The sequence below is a fragment of the Rhinatrema bivittatum genome, chromosome 16 (genome assembly GCF_901001135.1).
Source record: "Rhinatrema bivittatum chromosome 16, aRhiBiv1.1, whole genome shotgun sequence".
NCBI lineage: Eukaryota > Metazoa > Chordata > Amphibia > Gymnophiona > Rhinatrematidae > Rhinatrema > Rhinatrema bivittatum.
Window position 1 is genome coordinate 17,191,371 of NC_042630.1, and position 20,542 is coordinate 17,211,912.

General features: G+C 45.2%; 1 protein-coding gene across 2 annotated transcripts in view; it reads right to left on the reverse strand.

Annotated features, from left to right (window-relative positions):
* DNAH2 (dynein axonemal heavy chain 2) overlaps positions 1-20,542 on the reverse strand; it is a 392,322-nt gene that overhangs the window by 186,989 nt on the left and 184,791 nt on the right. For both annotated transcript variants that reach the window (XM_029581921.1, XM_029581922.1), the window contains 2 exons: positions 13,483-13,608; positions 6,521-6,739 (listed from right to left, as the gene is read on the reverse strand). In XM_029581921.1, coding sequence (XP_029437781.1) covers positions 6,521-6,739; positions 13,483-13,608 — 345 coding nt within the window. The remainder of the gene's footprint in view (positions 1-6,520; positions 6,740-13,482; positions 13,609-20,542) is intronic.

The window sequence follows — 20,542 nt, forward strand, 5'->3', positions numbered from 1 at the left end:
ATGCAGTCAGAGAGAGGGCCCTTTCCATAGCTGGACCAAAACTTTGGAATTCTCTCCCACTTGAACTGCGTTTAGAAGAGAATATCCAATCTTTTAAGAAACAGCTAAAAACATGGCTATTTATACAGGCTTTCAACAGTACAGTATGATTCCTTTTAGTGACTCCCCCGTGACATGAAAACATGTAGGATATCTATTTTAACCCTATTTTTCAGTTTGACTCTGAATGAATTTTATGTATTTTGTTATTTTAGAATGATTATGATATAATTTTACATGTTTTTACTATTTATAGGGTTATTTTATTTTAGCATTATTTTACTATTTTTATTTGCATTTATTGTGATTTTATTTCTATTGAATAAATTTAGGACTTGTCGTTAAAGACTGTCCATCAAATTATGTAAACCGACATGAGGTGTACACAATATGTTTCGGTATATAAAAATGCCTAAATAAATAAAATAAATAAATCTGTGGTTGTTGCGACCGTCGCTGCTCAACGCCCTCACTCTGCCCTCTTTACCTCTGTGGCGACTCCCTCCGGGTCTGATGGATGGCTGGCTGCCATGGCGTCTCCATGCCGTCTCCCGCCGGCGTCCCCAGACCGGCTCGACGTTGCAGATCCGCCATGTTGCCTGAAGACTTAGGGCGTGCGCGCGCTCTGATTGAAGTACCAGCAAGAGCGCAAACCTCAGGGGCATCCCCCTGAGATGACGTCATCCGCTTCCAATATTTAAAGGTCTCTGTTTCGCTAACTAACTGAGTTAGCAAGGAAGGGGATTGCTTCGGCTTCACCTCCCAAGCTACTCTGACTCCTTGGACTTATCAGAGGTACCCGCTCCTCGGGGGCCTTGCTCTTTTCTTTATTTCAGATTACGATAGGAACCGATACTCGCTCCTCGAGGGCCCATGTTCCTGGACACTCTGAAGATTCTCTACTGCCTGGAAGCTATCGCTGCTACAAACAATTGTGAGTTACCATTGCTCTCTCAGAGCTTTCCCTGGAACCAGGTACTCGCTCCTCGAGGGCCTAAACTTTTCCAGCTACTGAGCTTCCTTAAGACCTTACGTGACTTTTGTCATCTAGTTCTGTTATGAACTCTGCCTACTCACTTTCTACAGTTTCTCAACAGCTCAGCCATCCTGGATCGCTGTTCCAGTACCTGAGGTACTACAGCCCTGCCGGGCATATCAGCTCACTACTGCCACCTCTGGTGGTTTCAAAAACCTGTTTAATAAAAGAACTAATGTTCTTTTATTAAAGCAATAATCTTCGCAAAATTAGATTATTGCAACGCCATACTTCTAGGCCTTCCATCTTCATACACCAAACCTCTATAGATGGTACAAAATACAGCGGCCAGAATCCTCACTAACTCCAAAAGAAGAGACCACATCTCACCTATCCTAAAAAATCTTCACTGGCTCCCCATCCATGCCAGAATCCTCTACAAATCCATCACCATCATCTACAAGTCAATCCATCACCTCACCTCCCTGGACCTTCAATATCCGCTCAGCCTTCATACCTCTCAAAGACCAATCAGAGAAATCTACCAAGGATCCCTCCAAGTTCCAAACACTAAATCCACCCGACACACAACGGCAAGAGATCGGGCATTCTCGACAGCCGGACCATCACTTTGGAACTCCATACCCACAAATCTGCGCCTAGAACCCTGCCTACTAACTTTCCGCAAAAGATTGAAGACCTGGCTTTTCAAACAAGCCTTCCCGGACAACTCATAACTACCTCCAACTCTTGTAACAAAGCTACCATTTGGTACTGTAAATAATCGTTAAGTTATTTATTTTATCCCCATACAGTTTACAGTTTTTCCTCCCCCTTGTTCCTCTTTTTTCTCTCTCCCAGTTATGCTACCCCTGGTTTTTTTTGTAACTGCATCCTCCTTGCACCAGTTTAGTTCTACTGTTCAATGCACCCCTTGTTTCTATGTAAACCGGCATGATGTGACCTGTTCATGAATGCCGGTATATAAAAAATCTAAATAAATAAAAATAATGTGTGTCTGTCTCCACACTCAAGCCTAGCCCGTAGTCCTTCTCGGGATATCCTCCTGAGGGTGTGGTCATCTCCCACCGGCCCAGAGATCCACCCACTACTATATCAGAATAACAGATTGCTAACTCCTAGCACCAGATCCTGAACAGATTGCTAACTCCTCCCTCTTCAGGAGCCCGCAACACAGATTCAATACAGTGGTTCAGTTTTGAATGTGTTAATTTCAATTGTTCTTCAAATACCACTTGACATGTCTCATTTTTAATTGTTCTGGGAAAGTGACATGTACTGTTGATGCCATGTTGCCGAATGACTTCATAAACGTTTTTGCAATTACCCATTTTCACCTGAATAATGATTGAGCCATCAGTTGACAAATTATTGCTCTTTGAACTGCAAGATACGATTTCCCTTTTGTTATATCTAGATGAGCCCCTATAAATTCTAGCTGTTCATTTGGAGTCAAATTGGACCTGCTGAAATTTATTATGAAACCCAGATAGTGCATTGTGTGAATGTAACTATCAGCTAGTTTCTAGTAAGATGTGCTCAGTATTAGCTATGGAATGACCAGTAGGTTTCTTTTTTCCCAAATGGGCAGCTACAACAGCCAGACACTTTTTGAAGACTCTGGTTGCTAATGCCAGCCTGATTAATAATATTTTATACTGGTAATACTAGCCTTCCAATGCAAATTTTAGGTACTTCCTAAAATTAAATTTTTGGTAAGCCAGTCTTTTTTTTCTTTTTTTTTTTTTTTGAAGGAGAGGAAAGATTATTTTATTGTATTAACTAACTTGTCTCTTCAGTTTTAATTGTAAAGCACAGTTGCCACCTCTCTATATTTATTAATTGTTTTTTAGTTAACTATTTATTGCAATATATCTTTAAATATTTGTATTAACTATATTGTTTCTTCAGTTTCAAATTTAAAGCACTGCTGCTATCGTTCATGTTAATTGGAAACCGATATGATGTTACTAAACGAATGTCGGTATAGAAAAACCTGAAAATAAATAAATTATACCTAAGGAGTTAATTTTGAATTTTTATTTTATTAGAAAGGTGTTTAAGTCTCTGAGATCTAATATAGGACAAAGATTCCCTGTCTTTTGGAATCAAAATATCTTGAATAGAATCCTTTTCCTCTCTGCATTTGTGGAACATGTTCTATGGCTCTTGATTTCAGAAGAAGATGTAACTCTTTTTTGAGTACTTCCAGCTGAATGACATTGGTAACATAATAGATTCTGTGGTGAATGTTTTAAATTTAGCAGAGATGCTTACCTGTAACAGGTGTTCTCCCAGGACAGCAGGATATTAGTCCTCAAAGATGGGTGACATCATCAGATGGAGCCCTGTCACAGAATACTTTTGTCAAAGTTTCTAGAACTTTGACTGGCACACTGAGCATGCCCAGCATGCCACTAACCCTGTGGCCACACGGGGTCCCCCTTCAGTCTCGTTTGTAGCAAAAAGTACAAGTGAAAAATAAAATAATAAAACGTAGGCGAACCCAACTCCGCGGGGTGGCAGGCAGGTTTCGTGAGGACTGGAGAGAGCTCCAAGTTGCAGCTTTGCAAATGTCGGCAATGGGTACTGAACGGACGTGTGCTACTGACGTTGCCATGGCCCTGACTGAATGCGCTTTCACACGTCCCTGTAGCGGAAGGCCTGCTTGCTGGTGGCAGAACGAAATACAGTCCGCCAACCAGGTGGACAGGGTCTGCTTGCCCACCGCAACCCCGAGTCTGTTTTTGTCAAAGGAGACAAAGAGTTGGGTGGACTGCCTATGGGCTGCAGTGCGGTCTAAATAAAAAGCAAGCGCATGTTTACAGTCCAAGGAGTGCAGTGCCCGCTCACCTGGGTGTGAGTGTGACCTCGGAAAAAAGGTGGGTAGGATTATGGATTGATTCAAGTGGAAATCAATCACTACCTTTGGCAAGAATTTAGGGTGAGTGCGGAGCACTACCCGGTCATGGAGAAATCTTGTATAAGGTGGATATGTTACCAGTGTCTGTAGCTCACTGACTCTGCGAGTGGATGTTATCGCCACTAGAAAAATAACTTTCCAAGTGAGATGTCGTAGCTCGCAGGAATGCAGGGGCTCAAACAGAGACCGCATAAGCTGTGCTAAGACAACACTGAGGACCCAGGCCACAATCGGGGGATGTAGTGGAGGCTTCAGCTGTAGTAAGCCTCTCATAAAACGCCCTACTAGGGGTTGCGCCAAAATTGGGGCATCCCCTATTCCTGTATGGTAAGCGGCTATGGAACTTAGATGTACCCAGATGGAGGAAGTCTGGAGGCCAGAACATTGGGAATTATTAGAAAGGGAATGGTGAATAAAACGGAAAATGTCATAATGCCTCTGTATCGCTCCATGGTGAGACCACACCTTGAATACTGTGTACAATTCTGGTCGCCACATCTCAAAAAAGATATAGTTGCACTGGAGAAGGTACAGAGAAGGGCTACCAAAATGATAAAGGGAATGGAACAGCTCCCCTATGAGGAAAGACTAAAGAGGTTAAGACTTTTCAGCTTGGAGAAGAGACGGCTGAGGGGGGATATGATAAAGGTGTTTAAAATCATGAGAGGTCTAGAACGGGTAGATGTGAATCGGTTATTTACTCTTTCGGATAATAGAAAGACTAGGGGCACTCGAAGTCAGCATGTGGCACATTTAAAACTAATCAGAGAAAGTTCTTTTTCACTCAACGCACAATTAAACTCTGGAATTTGTTGCCAGAGGATGTGGTTATTGCAGTTAGTGTAGCTGTGTTTAAAAAAGGATTAGATACATTCTTGGAGAAGTCCATTACCTGCTATTAAGTTGGCTTAGAAATTAGCCACTGCTATTACTAGCAACGGGAACATGGGATAGACTTAGTTTTTGGGTACTTGCCAGGTTCTTATGGCCTGGATTGGCCACTATTGGAAACAGGATGCTGGCCTTGATGGACCCTTGGTCTGACCCAGTATAGCATGTTCTTATGTTCTTAGGTACCAGGAAAAGGAATCTAGACCTTTTGGTGTGCACCACAAGGATAACCTCTTCCACTTTGATCGATAAGATTTCTGAGTAGAAGGCTTTCGTGAAGCTACGAGGACCTGAAAGACATCAGTGGAAAGGTCAAGGGATTGTAAAATCAACCTTTCAACATCCAGGCTGTCAGAGACAGAGATTGGAGGTTTGGATGATGTAACACGCCCTGACTCTGCGTTAATAGAGTTGGAGCCGTGCCCAGGCGAAGGGGCTGCTGGACAGAGATCGCGAAGAATGGGAAACCAGACTTGTCGCAGCCAATATGGGGCTGATGAGTGGAATAGGAGGGTACGCATATAGCAGACTCGTGCTCCATGAGTGGGCGAAGGCATTCATCGTTGGTGTCTTGTGGGTGCGGTGCAGAGAGCAGAATCGCAAAGAGGTCGATGACTGGCTGACCCCACTGATGGAAAATTCTGCTCGCCATAGAGGGATCTAGGGACCATTCGTGGGGATGAAAGGTCCGGCTGAGATGGTCTGCCATCACATTATTTGTGTGCCCGCCAGGTAGGTGGCTCGCAGTATCATAAAATGCGAGAGAGCCCAGCCCAGATCTGTGCCGTCTCCTGGCAGAGCAGATAAGAGCCTGTGTCCCCCTGTTTGTTGAGATACCACATCGCTACCTGGTTATCTGTTTGAATCAGGATTACCTTGTTGGATAGGCATGATGCCCCGGTACTATTTGTTAGTCAGCCATGTGGGTGGAGGTGATGGGGGGGGGGGTGTGCATTTCAGTACTCAGCAGCGGCAGGAGTGTGTGTCTGGGAAAGACAGAAAGAATGCATGAGTGTCTCAGAGAGAGAGAGAGAGAGAGAGAACATGTGTGTGTGCATCAGAGAGATTGCATGTGTATGTTTGAGAGAGAAAGTGCATTCTACCATGGTGCTTCAACATTTAGTTTTCCAATGACTTCTGTTTTCCAGCAAGACATCTATACATTTAGGAATAGGAATAATTCCTAATACCATGTTTGAGTTAGACGTTGTCCTTTGGCTATCTTTTTTTTTTATTTCTTCTTCCTTTATAAAGGCTATTTAAAAGTTTTATTTAAAACATTAAGACATTTAGACATTTATAATTCAGTGTATTTGTCTAATATATTTCTCTATTTAACTTTTGTTTAAAAAGTTCTATTTATCTGTTTGTTCAAAAAGTTATTCGTTATATGTAATTGCTCCCAAGCAAACCTTTCAATAGTTCTCTGTAAACCGATTTGATTTGCATATAATGTAAGAAGACCGGTATATAAAAACCATAAATAAATAAATAAATAAACAAACAAACAAACAAACAAACATTGACACCATGGACCTTTGACACTGAAACCATGAAACTTTGATGAAATGGAGCTTTGACATTATTATTGTCAAGTACATCTTGCACATCTGTTCCAGATCTAGTGTCCACCAAATCTCCTTCTCTTTAGTTTCAATCCCAGCACTCACCCTGACAGGGCTGTAGGTGTTGTCCCCAGTCTTGTGCATGGCAGAGAGTGATGACTGCAGTGATCGCCAGGTCACTGTTTTGCCACTGCCTGTCTTCCCAACAATCATGGTGGAGTGGCGCGAACTCTTGGTCTCGAAGAGCTGGATGACTTTAGTGACAGTAAAAGGGATCACCTGAAGGCCAGCTTTTTTCAGCTCCAGCTCAATCTGCTCCTTTAACTGCAGGAGAGACAAGAGAGTGGCCTCAGAAGAGCAGGACAAGCAAACAATCCCTTCAAACAATTACTGTGACCCAGGTATAGCTCCAGTGGATAGGTAGGTTGTGATTAAGGAAAACTGGTTCTTACCTGCTAATTTTCGTTCCTGTAATACCATAGATCAGTCCAGACCAGTGGGTTTTGCATCCCTACCAGCAGATGGAAGCAGAGAACAAAACTGAGGCACTGCTACATAACCGAGCAAGCCACCTGTAGTTTCTCAGAACTGACCTGTACCCAAAGCCAAGATTAAATACAATTCCTCTCTCGCTGGGCAAACTATAAACAACTGGGGTTAGAATCCCCTGAACTGGAGATCTACCAAATGAAACCAAGACCCCCAAGGCCCTGGCAACCACATAATGAAATCAACTTAACTATTGTAACTGGCAAGGAGAATGCCAAATTGTAGCTATGAGCACCAGGAAAATCAGTCTTTTGGCAACAAAAATTGGGACAGGCCTCTGGACTGATCTGTGGTATTACAGAAATGAAAATTAGCAGGTAAGAACCAATTTTCCTTTCCTGAACATATCCAGATCAGTCCAGACCAGTGGGATGGACCAAAACAACTCTACACCGGTGCCCAAACATCCAAATGGTAATACTTGGTGAAAGTATGAAGTGAGGACCACACTGCAGCCCTACATATCTCCTGAGGAGACACCAATTGACACTCTGCCAAAGAGGCCGCCTGCACTCTAGTAGAATGAGCTTTAAGGCCACTCGGGACACACGACCTTTAGCTATTTAGGCCGAAGAAATAGTCTCTTTCAACCACTGAGCCAACGTAGCATTCGACGCTTTCTCCCCTTTTCAGTTCCACCAAACAAAACAAAAAGATGGTCCGACCATCTGAAAGGACAGGTCCCGCAAAAGCGCACGTCGAACATCAAAAAAGTGAAGATCTCTTCCTATTGTTGAGCCCTTAGACCATTCAGGGAACCCCGGCAACTCCACTGTTTGACAGACAGAAACCACCTTTGGCAAAAAGGAAGGCACCGTACTCAAAGACACTTTGTCAGTAGAAATACGTAAGAAAAGGTCGTGACAAGAAAGAGCCTGAAGCTCCAAAATACTTCTGGCCGAGCAGACTGTGACCAGAAACACTGTCTTTAGTGTAAAAGCCTTCAAGGAGACCCAACCCAAAAGCTCAAAAGGAGACTCACAGAGCACCTTCAAGACCAAGTTAAGATTCCAATCCGGACAGATCTTGCAAACCAGCAGCTTTAAATGCTTCCCTCCCTTCAGGAAACAAACAACATAGAAATGAGAGGCCAATGGTCTGCCCTACACCTTGCCCCTGAAATAACCCAGAGCTGAAACCTGGACCTGGAGTGAACTATAAGCCAGACCTTTAGACAGACCGTATTGCAGGAAGGATAAAATCTGCAGAACCAAAGCCAGTAGAGGATCTGCCCTCAGCTGACCGCATCAGGACTCAAAGACCTTCCACACTCTGACATAAGCCATGGAAGTAGAGAGTCGCCTAGCCCGAAGAAGGATAGAAATAACAGACTCCGAATAATCCTTCATGTGCAGTCGCTGCCTCTCAAAAGTCAAGCCATGAGACAGATGTGATCCTCCTGATCCAAAAACACGGGGCCCTGCCTCAGCAACCCCTGCAGATGAGCCAATCAGAAAGGGCCACGCTCCGCCAGATGCACCACGTCCACAAACCACGGACAAGTGGCCACTCTGGCACGACCAGAACCACCGGGCCTGAATGCGCTCTATGCGACACAACACTCATCCAATGAGCTGCCAGAGGAAACCAAAGGAGAATCCCCATCGGTCAAGGACATACCAGAGCATCTAGGCCCACCAAATTGACATAGAAACATAGAAATGACGGCAGAAGAAGACCAAACGGCCCATCCAGTCTGCCCAGCAAGCTTCACACTTTTTTCTCGTACTTATCTGTTTCTCTTGGCTCTTAGTAACCTTTGGTTCTATTTCCCTTCCACCCCCACCATTAATGTAGAGAGCAGTGATGGAGCTGCATCCAAGTGAAATATCAAACTTGATTAGTTAGGGGTAATAACCGCCGCAATAAGCAAGCTACATCCATGCTTATTTGTTTTACCCAGACTATGTTATTCAGCCCTTATTGGTTGTTTTTCTTCTCCCCTGCCGTTGAAGCAGAGAGCTATGCTGGATATGCGTGAAGTATCAGTTTTACTTCTCCCCTGCCGTTGAAGCAGAGAGCTATCCTGGATATGCGTGAAGTATCAGTTTTTCTTCTCCCCTGCCATTGAAGCAGAGAGCTATGCTGGATATGCGTGAAGTATCAGTTTTTCTTCTCCCCTGCCGTTGAAGCAGAGAGCTATGCTGGATATGCGTGAAGTATTGACCTCTCATCTGTGACTAAAGAATTGTACCATCTTCGAGCTGGCACCCGTCACCATGAGATCCAGCTGAGGAACACCCCCCCCCCCCACCTGGCACAAATGTGGTTCCAGGCTTCCAGGGACAGTTCCCACTACCCAGAATCTAGTTGTTGTCGACTGAAGAAGTCTGCCTGCAAGTTGTCTACTCCCACGACATGGGACGCTACAATCCCTTCAAGTGGATGCTCCGCCCACGCAAACAACAACTGAGCTTCCCGAGCCATAGCGTGACTCCTTGTTCCTCCTTGGCAGTTGATGGACGCCACCATCATCGCAATGTACCATTCGACCCTGAACCAGGAACACCTCCAAAGCCCTGCGCATCGCTCTCATTTTCAAGCAATTGTTTGACCAAGTCTTCTCTGCCATCGACCAGAGACATGGGTCGAGCATCCCATGCACACTGCTCCCAACTTTTGAGGATGGCCTCCATGATCAACACCACCCAATCTGGAACTTCAAGAGACTCTCCCTTGTCCAAATTGGGCTGAGGTAGCCACCACGTGAGGCTGGCCTTGGCATCCTGCCTCAGAGGCAGGGGAACATAGACTCCTCTGATGTCAGATCCCAGCGAGACAACAATGCCCTCTGTAGTGGTTGCCTGTGGGCAAACGCCCATGGAACCAGGTCCAACGTTGATGCCATGGACCTTAGGACCTGCAGGTAATCCCAGACCTTCGGGACCAAAAGATGCAGCAAACGGGAAACTTGGGCCTGCATTTTTGCCACTCTGTCCACTATTAGAAACGCCTTGCCCTGTCAGGTAGCGATGTGCGCTCCCAGATATTGCAGAGATTGAGAGGAAACCAGATGGCTCTTCGCCACATTGATCACCCAACCCAGGGAGCTCAGAAGCTGTCTCACTCGCTGCACCGAACGCTCGCACTCCGCCCAGATGAGCCAATTATCCATGTATGGGTGAACCAACACCCCTCCTTGTCTCAAGGCTGCCGCCTCCACTACCACCACCACTTTCGTGAAGATTTGAGAAGCCGTTGTCAGACTGAAGTGAAGAGCCTGAAACTGAAAGTGCTGGCCCAGCACCTTGAATCGTAAAAACTTCTGATGCTCCTTGCGGATAGGAATATGCAGATAAGCTTCTTGAGGTCCAAGGACACCAGGAACTCTCCCTTGCGGACATCCGCAATCACCATATGCAGAGTCTCCATCCAGAATCATGGTACCCACAAGTTTAAGTTCTCCTTATGCAGGTCTAAGATAGAAGGAGGGCACCTTCCATTCTTCAGCACCACAAAGTAGATGAAATACCTTCCCTATCCCTGCTCATCCAGAGAGACTGGAATGATGGCTTCCAAGCTTATCAACTTGCACAGGGTTCCTTCCACCACCTCTCGTTTGCTTCCAGAAGAACAATGTGACTCCAGGAAGGCGTCGCTGAGAAGATGAGAAAATTCTAAGGCGTAACCGTCCCTTACTACCTTCAGAACCCACTGGTCTGAAGTAATCTTGACTCATTTCTTGAGAAAACGGGACAATCTGCCCCCTACTGCCGCCAATGAGGAGTGGGCACCTGTGAACTCATTGGGATGATTTACTGGCTCCAGTTCCCTGCCCAGAGCCTCCTCTGGAGCACCGGCCAGCACCCGAAAGGAGCGCTGACAATTCGACGATGACTTTTGCCCCATGGAAGAGGAGCCTCTACCAGTCCGAAACCTCCTCGAGTCTCGAAAACGAGGAAGAGTAGGAAAGTTCTTCTTGATGCCCTTTTTATCTTCTGGCAGCCGACTGCCCTTGGTTTTCCCCAAGGACTTCATGAGCCGGTCCAGGTCCTCCCCAAAGAGAAGATTTCCCTTAAAGGGAAGGTTACACAACTGAGTCTTAGACCACAAGTCCGCTGACCAATTGTGCAGCCACAAGAGTCGCCGGGCCACCACCACCAAGACCATACTCCTAGCCGTGGTGCGCACCAAATCATATAAGGAATCTGCCACATAGGCCACCCCCGCCTCCAGAATAGCACACCCAGGGATGCTTGCTCCTGCGGCTTCTGGATCCAGCATAAACATGTATGCTGCATCATACTAGCGCACACCGCCGCCTGGAGACTCAACACTGACACCTCAAACATGCGCTTCAATTGAACCTCCAGGTTATGATCCTGGATATCCTTGATGGCAGCTGCCCCTGCACGAGAATCGTAGTCTTCATGGTCACTGCGGACACCACCGCATCAACCTTAGGCGTTTGAAGGTGATCCATGTGTTCTTCCAACAGGAGATACAGTTTAGCCAGGGCCCGTCCAACTTTCAAGCCCGCTTCTGGGGAGCCCCACGCCCAATTAATGAGCTTCTGGATCTTCTTCAGAATAGGAAAGGCACTGGAAGGACCCAGCAGGACCCTCAGGAACCGGGTTAATGCCCTCGTAGTCAGACGTCTCCTGAGTCAGCTTAACTCCCAATTCCTCCAACACCCGAGGAATAAGCAGTTGGAGCACTTCCTTCTTAAACACACCATCCAGGGGTCATCCCAATCTGCTCCGGCCACATCGGCGAGGTCCGGTTTGTCCTTACTCCCATCTGATCCGCATCCGGGTCCCCCTCCAGATCCACAGCCGAATGGGATGCCCCCTCATCATGCTCCACATCTCTCGGGTTTGGATCCGTACCCATGGCCTGTAACCCACGATGCTGTGCTGGCCGCACCAAGAATGCATATGCGGATGCCCAAGTTCTCTTGAGGGTTTCGGAAGGCCTGTCCCTTTACCTCCGCTTAGCTGTCTTCCTGGCCAGAAAGACCTTGTGCATCAGCAAAACTAACTCTGGAGGGCCTCTGGGTCTTCGGACCCTTAGCGGAGGGTTCCTCTCCCCCTGAAGCACAGCTTGTGCACAGGGAAAGGGAATTAAGGTGGTCAAACCAGGTACCGTAGGCCCTATAGGGCTCTACCCGCGGTTTCTCTGACCGACTAAAACACCGAAAAACTTCCTGCTCCAGGGAAGGCTGCACCTCGTGGCCAAGCTTAGGCTGCATCATAACCAAGTCTTAAGTCTTAAAGACTTAAGACTTGGTTATGATGCTTGAATAACCAAGTCTTAAGTCTTAAAGACTTAAGACTTGGTTATTCAAGCAAGCTTTCCAAGACACAATCTAATAACACAATTCAAGGACACATTCCAAGGACTCCACAAAACTCTCAACCACTAATCATGCCTTTTGTACATAGCATTTAATTTATTTATACCGTTTAACCGTTTATTCTTTCCTATCTCTTCCTTCTTCTCCAAGTTCTGCTACCCTTGTTATTTGTAACTGCTCCTTCGGTCACCACAGTTCGAATTGATGTATTTAATGCACTCCCGTTCCATGTAAACCAGCAAGATATGTTTTCATGATTGCCGGTATATAAAAACCTTAAATAAATAAATAAAAAATAAATCATTGAACAACCCCTAATGAAGCGCAGGAAGGTCCGCAGTAGTGGGAAGCACTCACGCAAAAGGGACTCTAATTGCGTGAAATCACAGTTGTCCACAAGGGGAATCCCAGCTGGGGAAGCCCTGAGAAGCGCATGGTTGGAGCGGAGACAGTCAAGAAATCGGGCGGCTAAAAATAGCAACAGCCATCCAAAACCAAAATAAGCAGCGGTATGCCAGTGCGATCGGGTCCCGCAGGAAACACCCCCGCAGAAGGCCGGCAGACACCACTCCCACTCCCCCAGCACTCATTAAATTTGCCCACCTTGGCCCTGCACTACAAGCCGACTGTCCTGGTTGTTCCTCCATTAGCGAAACTAACAACAGCTTTTTTTTTTTTTTTTAAACAGAAAACTTTTACTAAAAGAAAAAAAATTCAATCAAAAAGAAAAAAAAAACCCTTACAGGGATACTTCCCTAAGGGTGCCAGTGGCGGAGAGGAGGGGACCTCGGGGCATGAAGAGGGAGCCAGTCCCCTGGCTATCAGGGGTCCCAGAATCCATGGGCATCTACAGCCAGAGGTATCCAACCCAGCTCATCTCAAGGGATGGCCCACCAAGGAACCTGGTACCTCGAGGAGCAGCTCCCAATTATCCACCTCCAGATCAGTCAGGACTGCAGGTTTGCACTTCTGCCATCTGCTGGAGACAGAGAAATACTGAGGGATTAACGGTGACATGCTCGGTTATGTAGCAGTGCCTCAAAGGTTTGTTCTCTGCCTCCATCTGCTGGTAGGGATGCATAAACCCACTGGTCTGGACTGATCTGGGTATGTTCGGGAATTACGTAGATACACTGCTGCAATATAAGATCAGTATGCAAGAGCTCAAAGGGACCCAACTATTCTATAATAAGGAGGTGGGGCACTCCCTGGGTGCTCGTACCTTCCCATAATCAATGGTAGGTGTCTCAATGCCTGGGAAGAGATCATGAATGATGGCGATGAAGAGCGGGAGGTCCACACTGGTTAGCTTAGCAATGTTCATATCCTTCATGGACATCAATAGGATCTGCAAGGATAAAGTTCATAGTGAGCGGCAAAAAATGAATAATGATAAATAATGCTCCGAAGAGAAGGAAAAGTGACCAACAGTGGATTTTGTGTTCTGAAGCTGTATGATGTTTGATGTATGATGACTGATGATTGAGTGATGTCTGCAGTGTCACAGTATCCAAGGGACAACTGGGCAGGCCAAGATTGTCTTGACTGCAGAAATTGAAGCTTTTATTATTGCTCAAATTCTTGGTGGGTAAAAGTACAGGCGTTGTCCAAAAACGCATGTTCTTTAATCGTGGATTGACAAGGCGGTCCCAGGGGTGGAGAAAGGGCGGAAATTGGAGCGTGTGGAGTTTTTGTTATATAAAACTTTGCGCATTGTTTCTGACTGAAAAATCACCCACAGAGAAAACAGACAAATCTTAGTGGGTAATTTTAACTCAGGCAAAAATGAAAGCTAAACTATCTGACGTAAAATTACCTGTGGGGTTTGCAAAATGGCATAGATATTGGTTATTAGCCTCTAAATACGTTATTCTTTGTGTAGCTTCTGGAGGTTACTATTCCCTTCCCAAGGGGCATTATAATTCTGTTAGTGAATGACTGTAATGGTCTGGTTGCATTATCATAACATTCTAAAGTACATGCATGAAAAAAGTGAAATGATATTTTAACAATCGGAAATTTACATAGAGCACAGTAGATTGTAAAGCTGCGTGGTTTTGCAAATTTGCTTTCTGAAGTCTATTCAGTACTAAGCACTTGAAGTTACAAAAAGAGAAAGACCGCTATACAAAATTTGTGGGAGATGCAGTATGCCTGCTTCAAGTCAGAGACTGGGCATAATATGTCCATCTCTCTCTTTATCATCCTGGACTATGGCTGTAATGTGAAACAAACCTGCAATATCAAGGAGGGAAAAATAAAATAAGAATAGCAGCTTCTTTTAGTATAAGTTGCACGGTAAGATTTTATAAAGATAAAAATTTAGCTCGTTTCTGTCACCATTCCTCACTATCATCTCACGTTTTAAGATGAGGACAAAAAAAGACCTATCCAGTCTGCCCATTTTTCTGCTCACACTGCTAAGAATTCATCTCAGCTGTCAGTCAGTCTGACCACCTGCAAAATCTCTCTTTATCCAGTTCATATTCCTCCTCTTTTCTTGGGTACATGAGTATAGAAGATCTGTAATTGATTCCTTCCAGCACCCCACCTTCTCCATACCTAGCCACAAAGATCCATAATAATCTTAATAGCCTACACTACTAGTGCGGTTGCTGCCTGAACATCCAGCTTCCATTATTACAACATCTCATACCTGAGTTTGCCGTTTCTGCAGCGATACAGGGGATGGCACTGCCCATTGGTGCTGCAGTGGGAGGAACACTGTTATCACCCGGGGAGATATCTTTAAGCCCCCCCCGAACCTCGCCAGTTGATAACAGCTTCCCCTCCAAATCTCCTCTCAGATGCTGGGGGAAATGGAGGTATTCCTGCCATAGAACCCTAGCCAGTTGGAAACTGCGGCGATGTACCGGAGAAAGCCAGGACTTCTACCCCGGATCAAAGTTTGACTTTGCCCCATGGAGGAAGGACCCTCATGGGAGGAAGCTTGATTGAGTCAGGCAGTGGAGATCACAAACAAAAATCCGGAGTGGTGAGTGTGAACCTGGTAGGGATTGAAGAACCTACAACTGTGGCATTAGAGTCCTTATGGGATTTGATGAGCAGACTTGCAAATAGCATCCAGGAACAATCTCTGATTTTGCAGAATGTGTCCATGAAGTTAGATTCTGTTACTCAGGATCATCAACATATTTTGTCAGAGCAATGCACACAAATTCATTCCTTAGAAGAAGAAGTTAAAGGGTTAAAAGATTTAACTTCCGTGATTACCCGTGAGAGATTAGCTACATCTAGAAAAATGGAATTCCTTGAAAATTCCATTAAACATCTTAGTATTTGGATACTACATTTTCCTAAAATAAAAGAGGAGCAGTTGTTAATTACATTTAAAAATCCTACCAGATAAAATTCCTGAAGTTAAAAAATGAATTCAGTTACCTTTTAAGCAAGCCTCCACTACAAACAATTTATCAGGGAATTCCATAGATTTTCAAAACTTGACTTGGTATTTAGAAGAATCTCATGTGGAAATTGTAGCACGAATCACTTTATTGGTATCTTTTCAAACTGAACAAGATATGAATTCTGTAATGCGCGCTTATTTCAAAAAGATGGGTGCGCCATTTCTCGGGGTCATGGTAAGGATCTATCCTGACCTTGCCAGGAATACACAGATTCGCCGTAGGGCTTTTCTTTTGTTGAAGCCCAATGTTATCGCACTGGGCGCTACCTTTATTATAAAATACCCGTATAAATGTGTATTAAAACTTCATGGAACTACATATATTTTCTTTGAAGTTAACCAATTAAAAGAGTTCTTGGGAGCTAGGAGGCAAGTTTTGATCAATGAGAATGTAAATGGAGGTAGTTAATTTATGTGTATGAATCTCTTACAATTAGCCAAAGTAGTAAGTTTGTAAAATTTTCCTAAAGAGTCCTCATTAACATATTCATATTCTCCTGCAGATTACCTCTATGAGGTATGATTTTTTGGACATGTATAAACATAATGAAAATGTCTTATGATTCTAGTTTTCAAAGGAGTTTGTAAAAACTTGAGATGTTTTCTATGCATGACTAATGCTATGTTATTTCGATCGCAAAGATGTAATTTCTTTGTAAATTTATGAGAAAGCAATAAAGAAATAATTAAAAAAAAAAAGGTTTAGACAAGTTCATGGAAGAAAAGTCCATAAACCATTATTAAGGTGGACTTTGGGAAATCCACTGCTTATTCTTGGGATCAGCAGCTTGGGATCTGCCTACCCCTTTGGGATCCTGCCAGGTACTTGTGACCTGGATTGGCCACTGTTGGAAACAGGATACTGGGCTTGATGGACCTCTGGTCTGACCCAGTATGGCAAAGTCTTATGTTTTTTTGTTCTGTTCTAATTTTTCCCACCAGTCTGGAAACCTTGGGATATTTTCAGTCCCACTGGATGCGGAAGACTGATGAAACCACAGATCACATGAGATCTCCGGCAGCAGCTCCACGTGACCTGGATCTCTATCCCATCATGTCCCAGATGAGATACTTCCACAACTATGACACAGGGATGACAATTTTGAAAGCATTTTATCCCTGGAAATGGGCTCTTTGAAAAGTGACCACCCTTGATGTAAGTAAAACGAAGTTGCTTACATGTAGCAGGGGTTCTCCATGGACAAACTAGCTACACAAGTGAACAAAGTCATCCTACAGCGCTGTGATAGAAAACTTGGCTCTCAAGCTCTGAAAGTTCTTCCAGAACATTCTGGAACCTAGCACCTTAGGGTGCCAAACTTCTTATCTGCTCTCTCTTTAATCCTTTTTTATTCCAGACTGCAGGTTTGCATCTCTACCATCTGCTGGAGAAATACTGAGGGACTGTAAGTGGCACTCTTGATTATGTAGCTTTGTCTGAAACGTTTTTTCTCTGCCTCCATCTGCTGATAGGGATGTAAAACCCACTTGTCTGGACTGATCTGGGGTATGTACAAGAACTTGGCTCTCTCAAGCTCTGAAATTTCTAGAAGAACTTTCCGAACATGTGCATCTGCTCCTGTGATGCTGTTGCACAAGTTCCCCTTAGACTTTCACTAGCTTTGCTCAAATTTCTGGGAGGCGGCAGCAGATATTGTGTGGCTGATTAGTACTGCTGTCCAAGGAGAATCCCTGTTACAGGTAAGCAACTTCACTTTCTCCATGGACAAGCTGTACAAATAGCCACAGAAGTGAGGACTCCCAAGCTCACAGGCTGGTACAGGTGAAGTCTAGTCCTGAAGCAGATGATGTCAAGACCCATTGGTCTGAAATTATGTGGTTCCAATCCTGGTAAAACTGTTGCAAACAACCTTTTGTAGGTAGTGGACCTGCCACAGTTTATTGGAAAGCACAATCGGCTCCTGAGGGGGAAGATAAGCCAGACCTTGACAATTTGAAGCCCCAAAAGGACTGATCCCTGTCCTGAGACCGGAACAAAGAAAATGTCTGCCTGCCAGATCTATATCATCTAGAATCACGAAAATATCCATGGCCTTTACCAGGCCAATAAAAAGATTGCATTCTGTCCTCAGGGATCCTATTCAGCTTTGGATCTTCAAGATTCTTCACTAGCTGTTCTAGATCTTCAAACAATAAACATCCCTTAAAAGGAAGCTTATCACGAATCTGCAGCCCACTTGTGGAGCTAGAGGAGTCTCCTCACCGCTATCTCTGAAGCTAGAGAAAAAAAAGGAAATCTTGAAGAGATCAGAGAGGGCACCAGCCAAAAACGCTTGCAGCTGATTCCATAAGGGCTGCATCCTTGCTCTCTGGAAGTTGCTGGATCTATCACAACAATGCTCAGGCAACCATAGCCCTGCAGATCGAGACTTGGACCGCAAGAGCTGTCAAAGAAAAAATGTGTTTTAAAGGAAGTTCAATCTTCCTATGCTGCAGATCCTTAAGAGAAGTACTTCCCTCCACAGAGATAGTAGTCCTCTTGTGACAACTGTGACTAATGCGTCCACCCCAAGGCATCTGAAACAGACACTGAACTTGCCCATTAGAGGAGGAGATACAATTTGACCATGTTCTTTACTCCCTTAAGGCCACTCTACAAACACTCTTGATAATAGGATCTCAGTCTACAGATTCCTTAACTTTGGAATCTGCAATCCTTTGCAAACATACTCCCTGATCAGTGAGGGCTGCTATTTCATCTCTGATTTTCATTCCTGTAGTACCACGGATCAGTCCAGACGGTGGAAGTGAAGGGGTGGACTGGTCCATCCTTACCTAGGTGACTGGCTCATTCGGGCAAAATCAGAGAAACTCTAAGTGATTGCAGTCAACAAAGTCTTGTCATTTCTCACCACACCACTCCCCAGCCAGAGAGGCTGGCATCCATTGTAACAATGATCCACTGAGGTGTTTCCAGGTGCATCCCCTTCAACAGGTGAGCGAGTGAGAGTCACCACTGCATGCTGACGATGGTAAAGTCAGAGAGCAGTAGAGGTGTCTAAAACTCCACTGAGACCGGCTTCCAGCGGGACAGCAAAGCTTTCTGAAAAGGCCGCATATTTGCGAAGGCCCATGGAACCAAATCTATAGTTGAAGCCATAGAGCCCAGGACCTGGAGATAGTCCCAGGTCTTGGGCACAGAGAGAGATAACAGATGTCTTACTTGATTCATGAGCTTGAGCGCCCGGGCCTCGGGAAGCAAGACTTTGTCCACGTGTGTGTCGAAGCGTGCCCCTAAAAATTCCAGGACTTGAGAGGGCTTGAGATTGCTCTTGGGGAAATTGACTATCCAACCGAGGGAGGTGAGAAACGACAAGACTCTGTTGTCTGCAATCACGCAGAGTTTCTCCGATTTTGCCCGAATGAGCCAGTCACCCAGGTAAGGATGGACCAGTCCACCCCTTCACTTCCACCGTCTGGACTGATCCGGGTACGGACAGGGAAAAGGCAGATAATAGAATCATTGTCTCTATCTGAAGCAACCTTGCCCTCTTCCAGAGAAGCAGAGCTGGCAGAATCCAGTTGGTCCTCACATAACTCCTGCACCTCCTTAAGATGGCAAACCAAAACTCTGAAGATAATTTGGGGGTGCTTACTAACCTCCTGATCCCCAGGCCTCACCCTGGACCCAAGGACAGGGATAGTTATCCAGCCCCTCCAGGCTTTTGAATGACACAAAAATCCTGATGTAGGAATCTAAAAAATTCAAAAGAAAAATCCTTGGAAAAAGGCATCTCCAAACCTGAGGGACCTGAACTAGATGATCTCCCCTACAGAAGCCAATACCAAGGAATTCCCAAAATTTGGAGGCAGCTCAGAGAAGCACTGCTGAAAAGCAGAAGCAGCTGTGGGGGAAGGGTCTAAAATGACAACACTTTATGCCAAAACTGATGATTCAGAGGCTTTCCCTGGTCTTTGCTTCAACCTCAGTGCTGAAAGAGATTCCTTACCAGCACTATCAGAAGCGCCCAACGCCTGCTCCAAGGCTGTAGAGCACTCTCTGGGAACCCTCCCAGTTCTTAATAAGACAGCACAAAGGAGTCCCACAGCACTGATAGCAGACATGACTGCTTGCAGCTGCAGGCCCCACAGTGCTGACCGTGGTCTGCCCATTCCATGCTGTAGGAAATTTGTGTAGTAGCAAAAATCTTGGTACTGAGTTGAATTAAAGGCACTTGGCTCATCCAGACACTTACCCAAGCTGAAAAACAGGTTGGTCAAGCCATTCATTTGCCTTAGCAGTGCTCCGGTTCAAATTGTTGTCCACCATTGGACTTTTTTTTTCAATTCCTCAAACTCGGTACAGGAACACGGGGGGGGGGATGGGCGGGGGGGGGGGGGGGGGGAATAGCAGAAAGAAGGATCCTCTCTCAAATCTTGAAGCATGCTGGCACAACGAACTTAAAAAACAAAATTAAGTGCCAAGAGAAGAACCTCTCCCTGAACTCTACACCAAGTTCTTTCTAGGACTGGGAACCTCCAAATGTGCTCCCTGCTCTAAAAACCAGGTGCCTGGCCCAAGAAAAAGAAAGCCAATGCCTAAATCCCTCCAAGTGGAAGGCAAGCCAGAGAAAAATCCTGTTGCATCATCAATTGCCCTACTGAATTTCTCTATACTGCACCACTTCTATGTAGTGGCAATGTTGTCACTGAGAAAGCTGTGTGTTCTGCCTCCATCTGCTGGTAGGGGGACATAACCCTCCTGTCTGGACTGGTGTAGCAGGATGAAATGGAAGGGAATGTTTCTGCTGTCTTGCTGCAGACAGGCTGAAATAGCCACAGACAAATGCCTAAAAGACTTGCAGTCTGAACAGTTTCTCCCTTTGGAACAAGA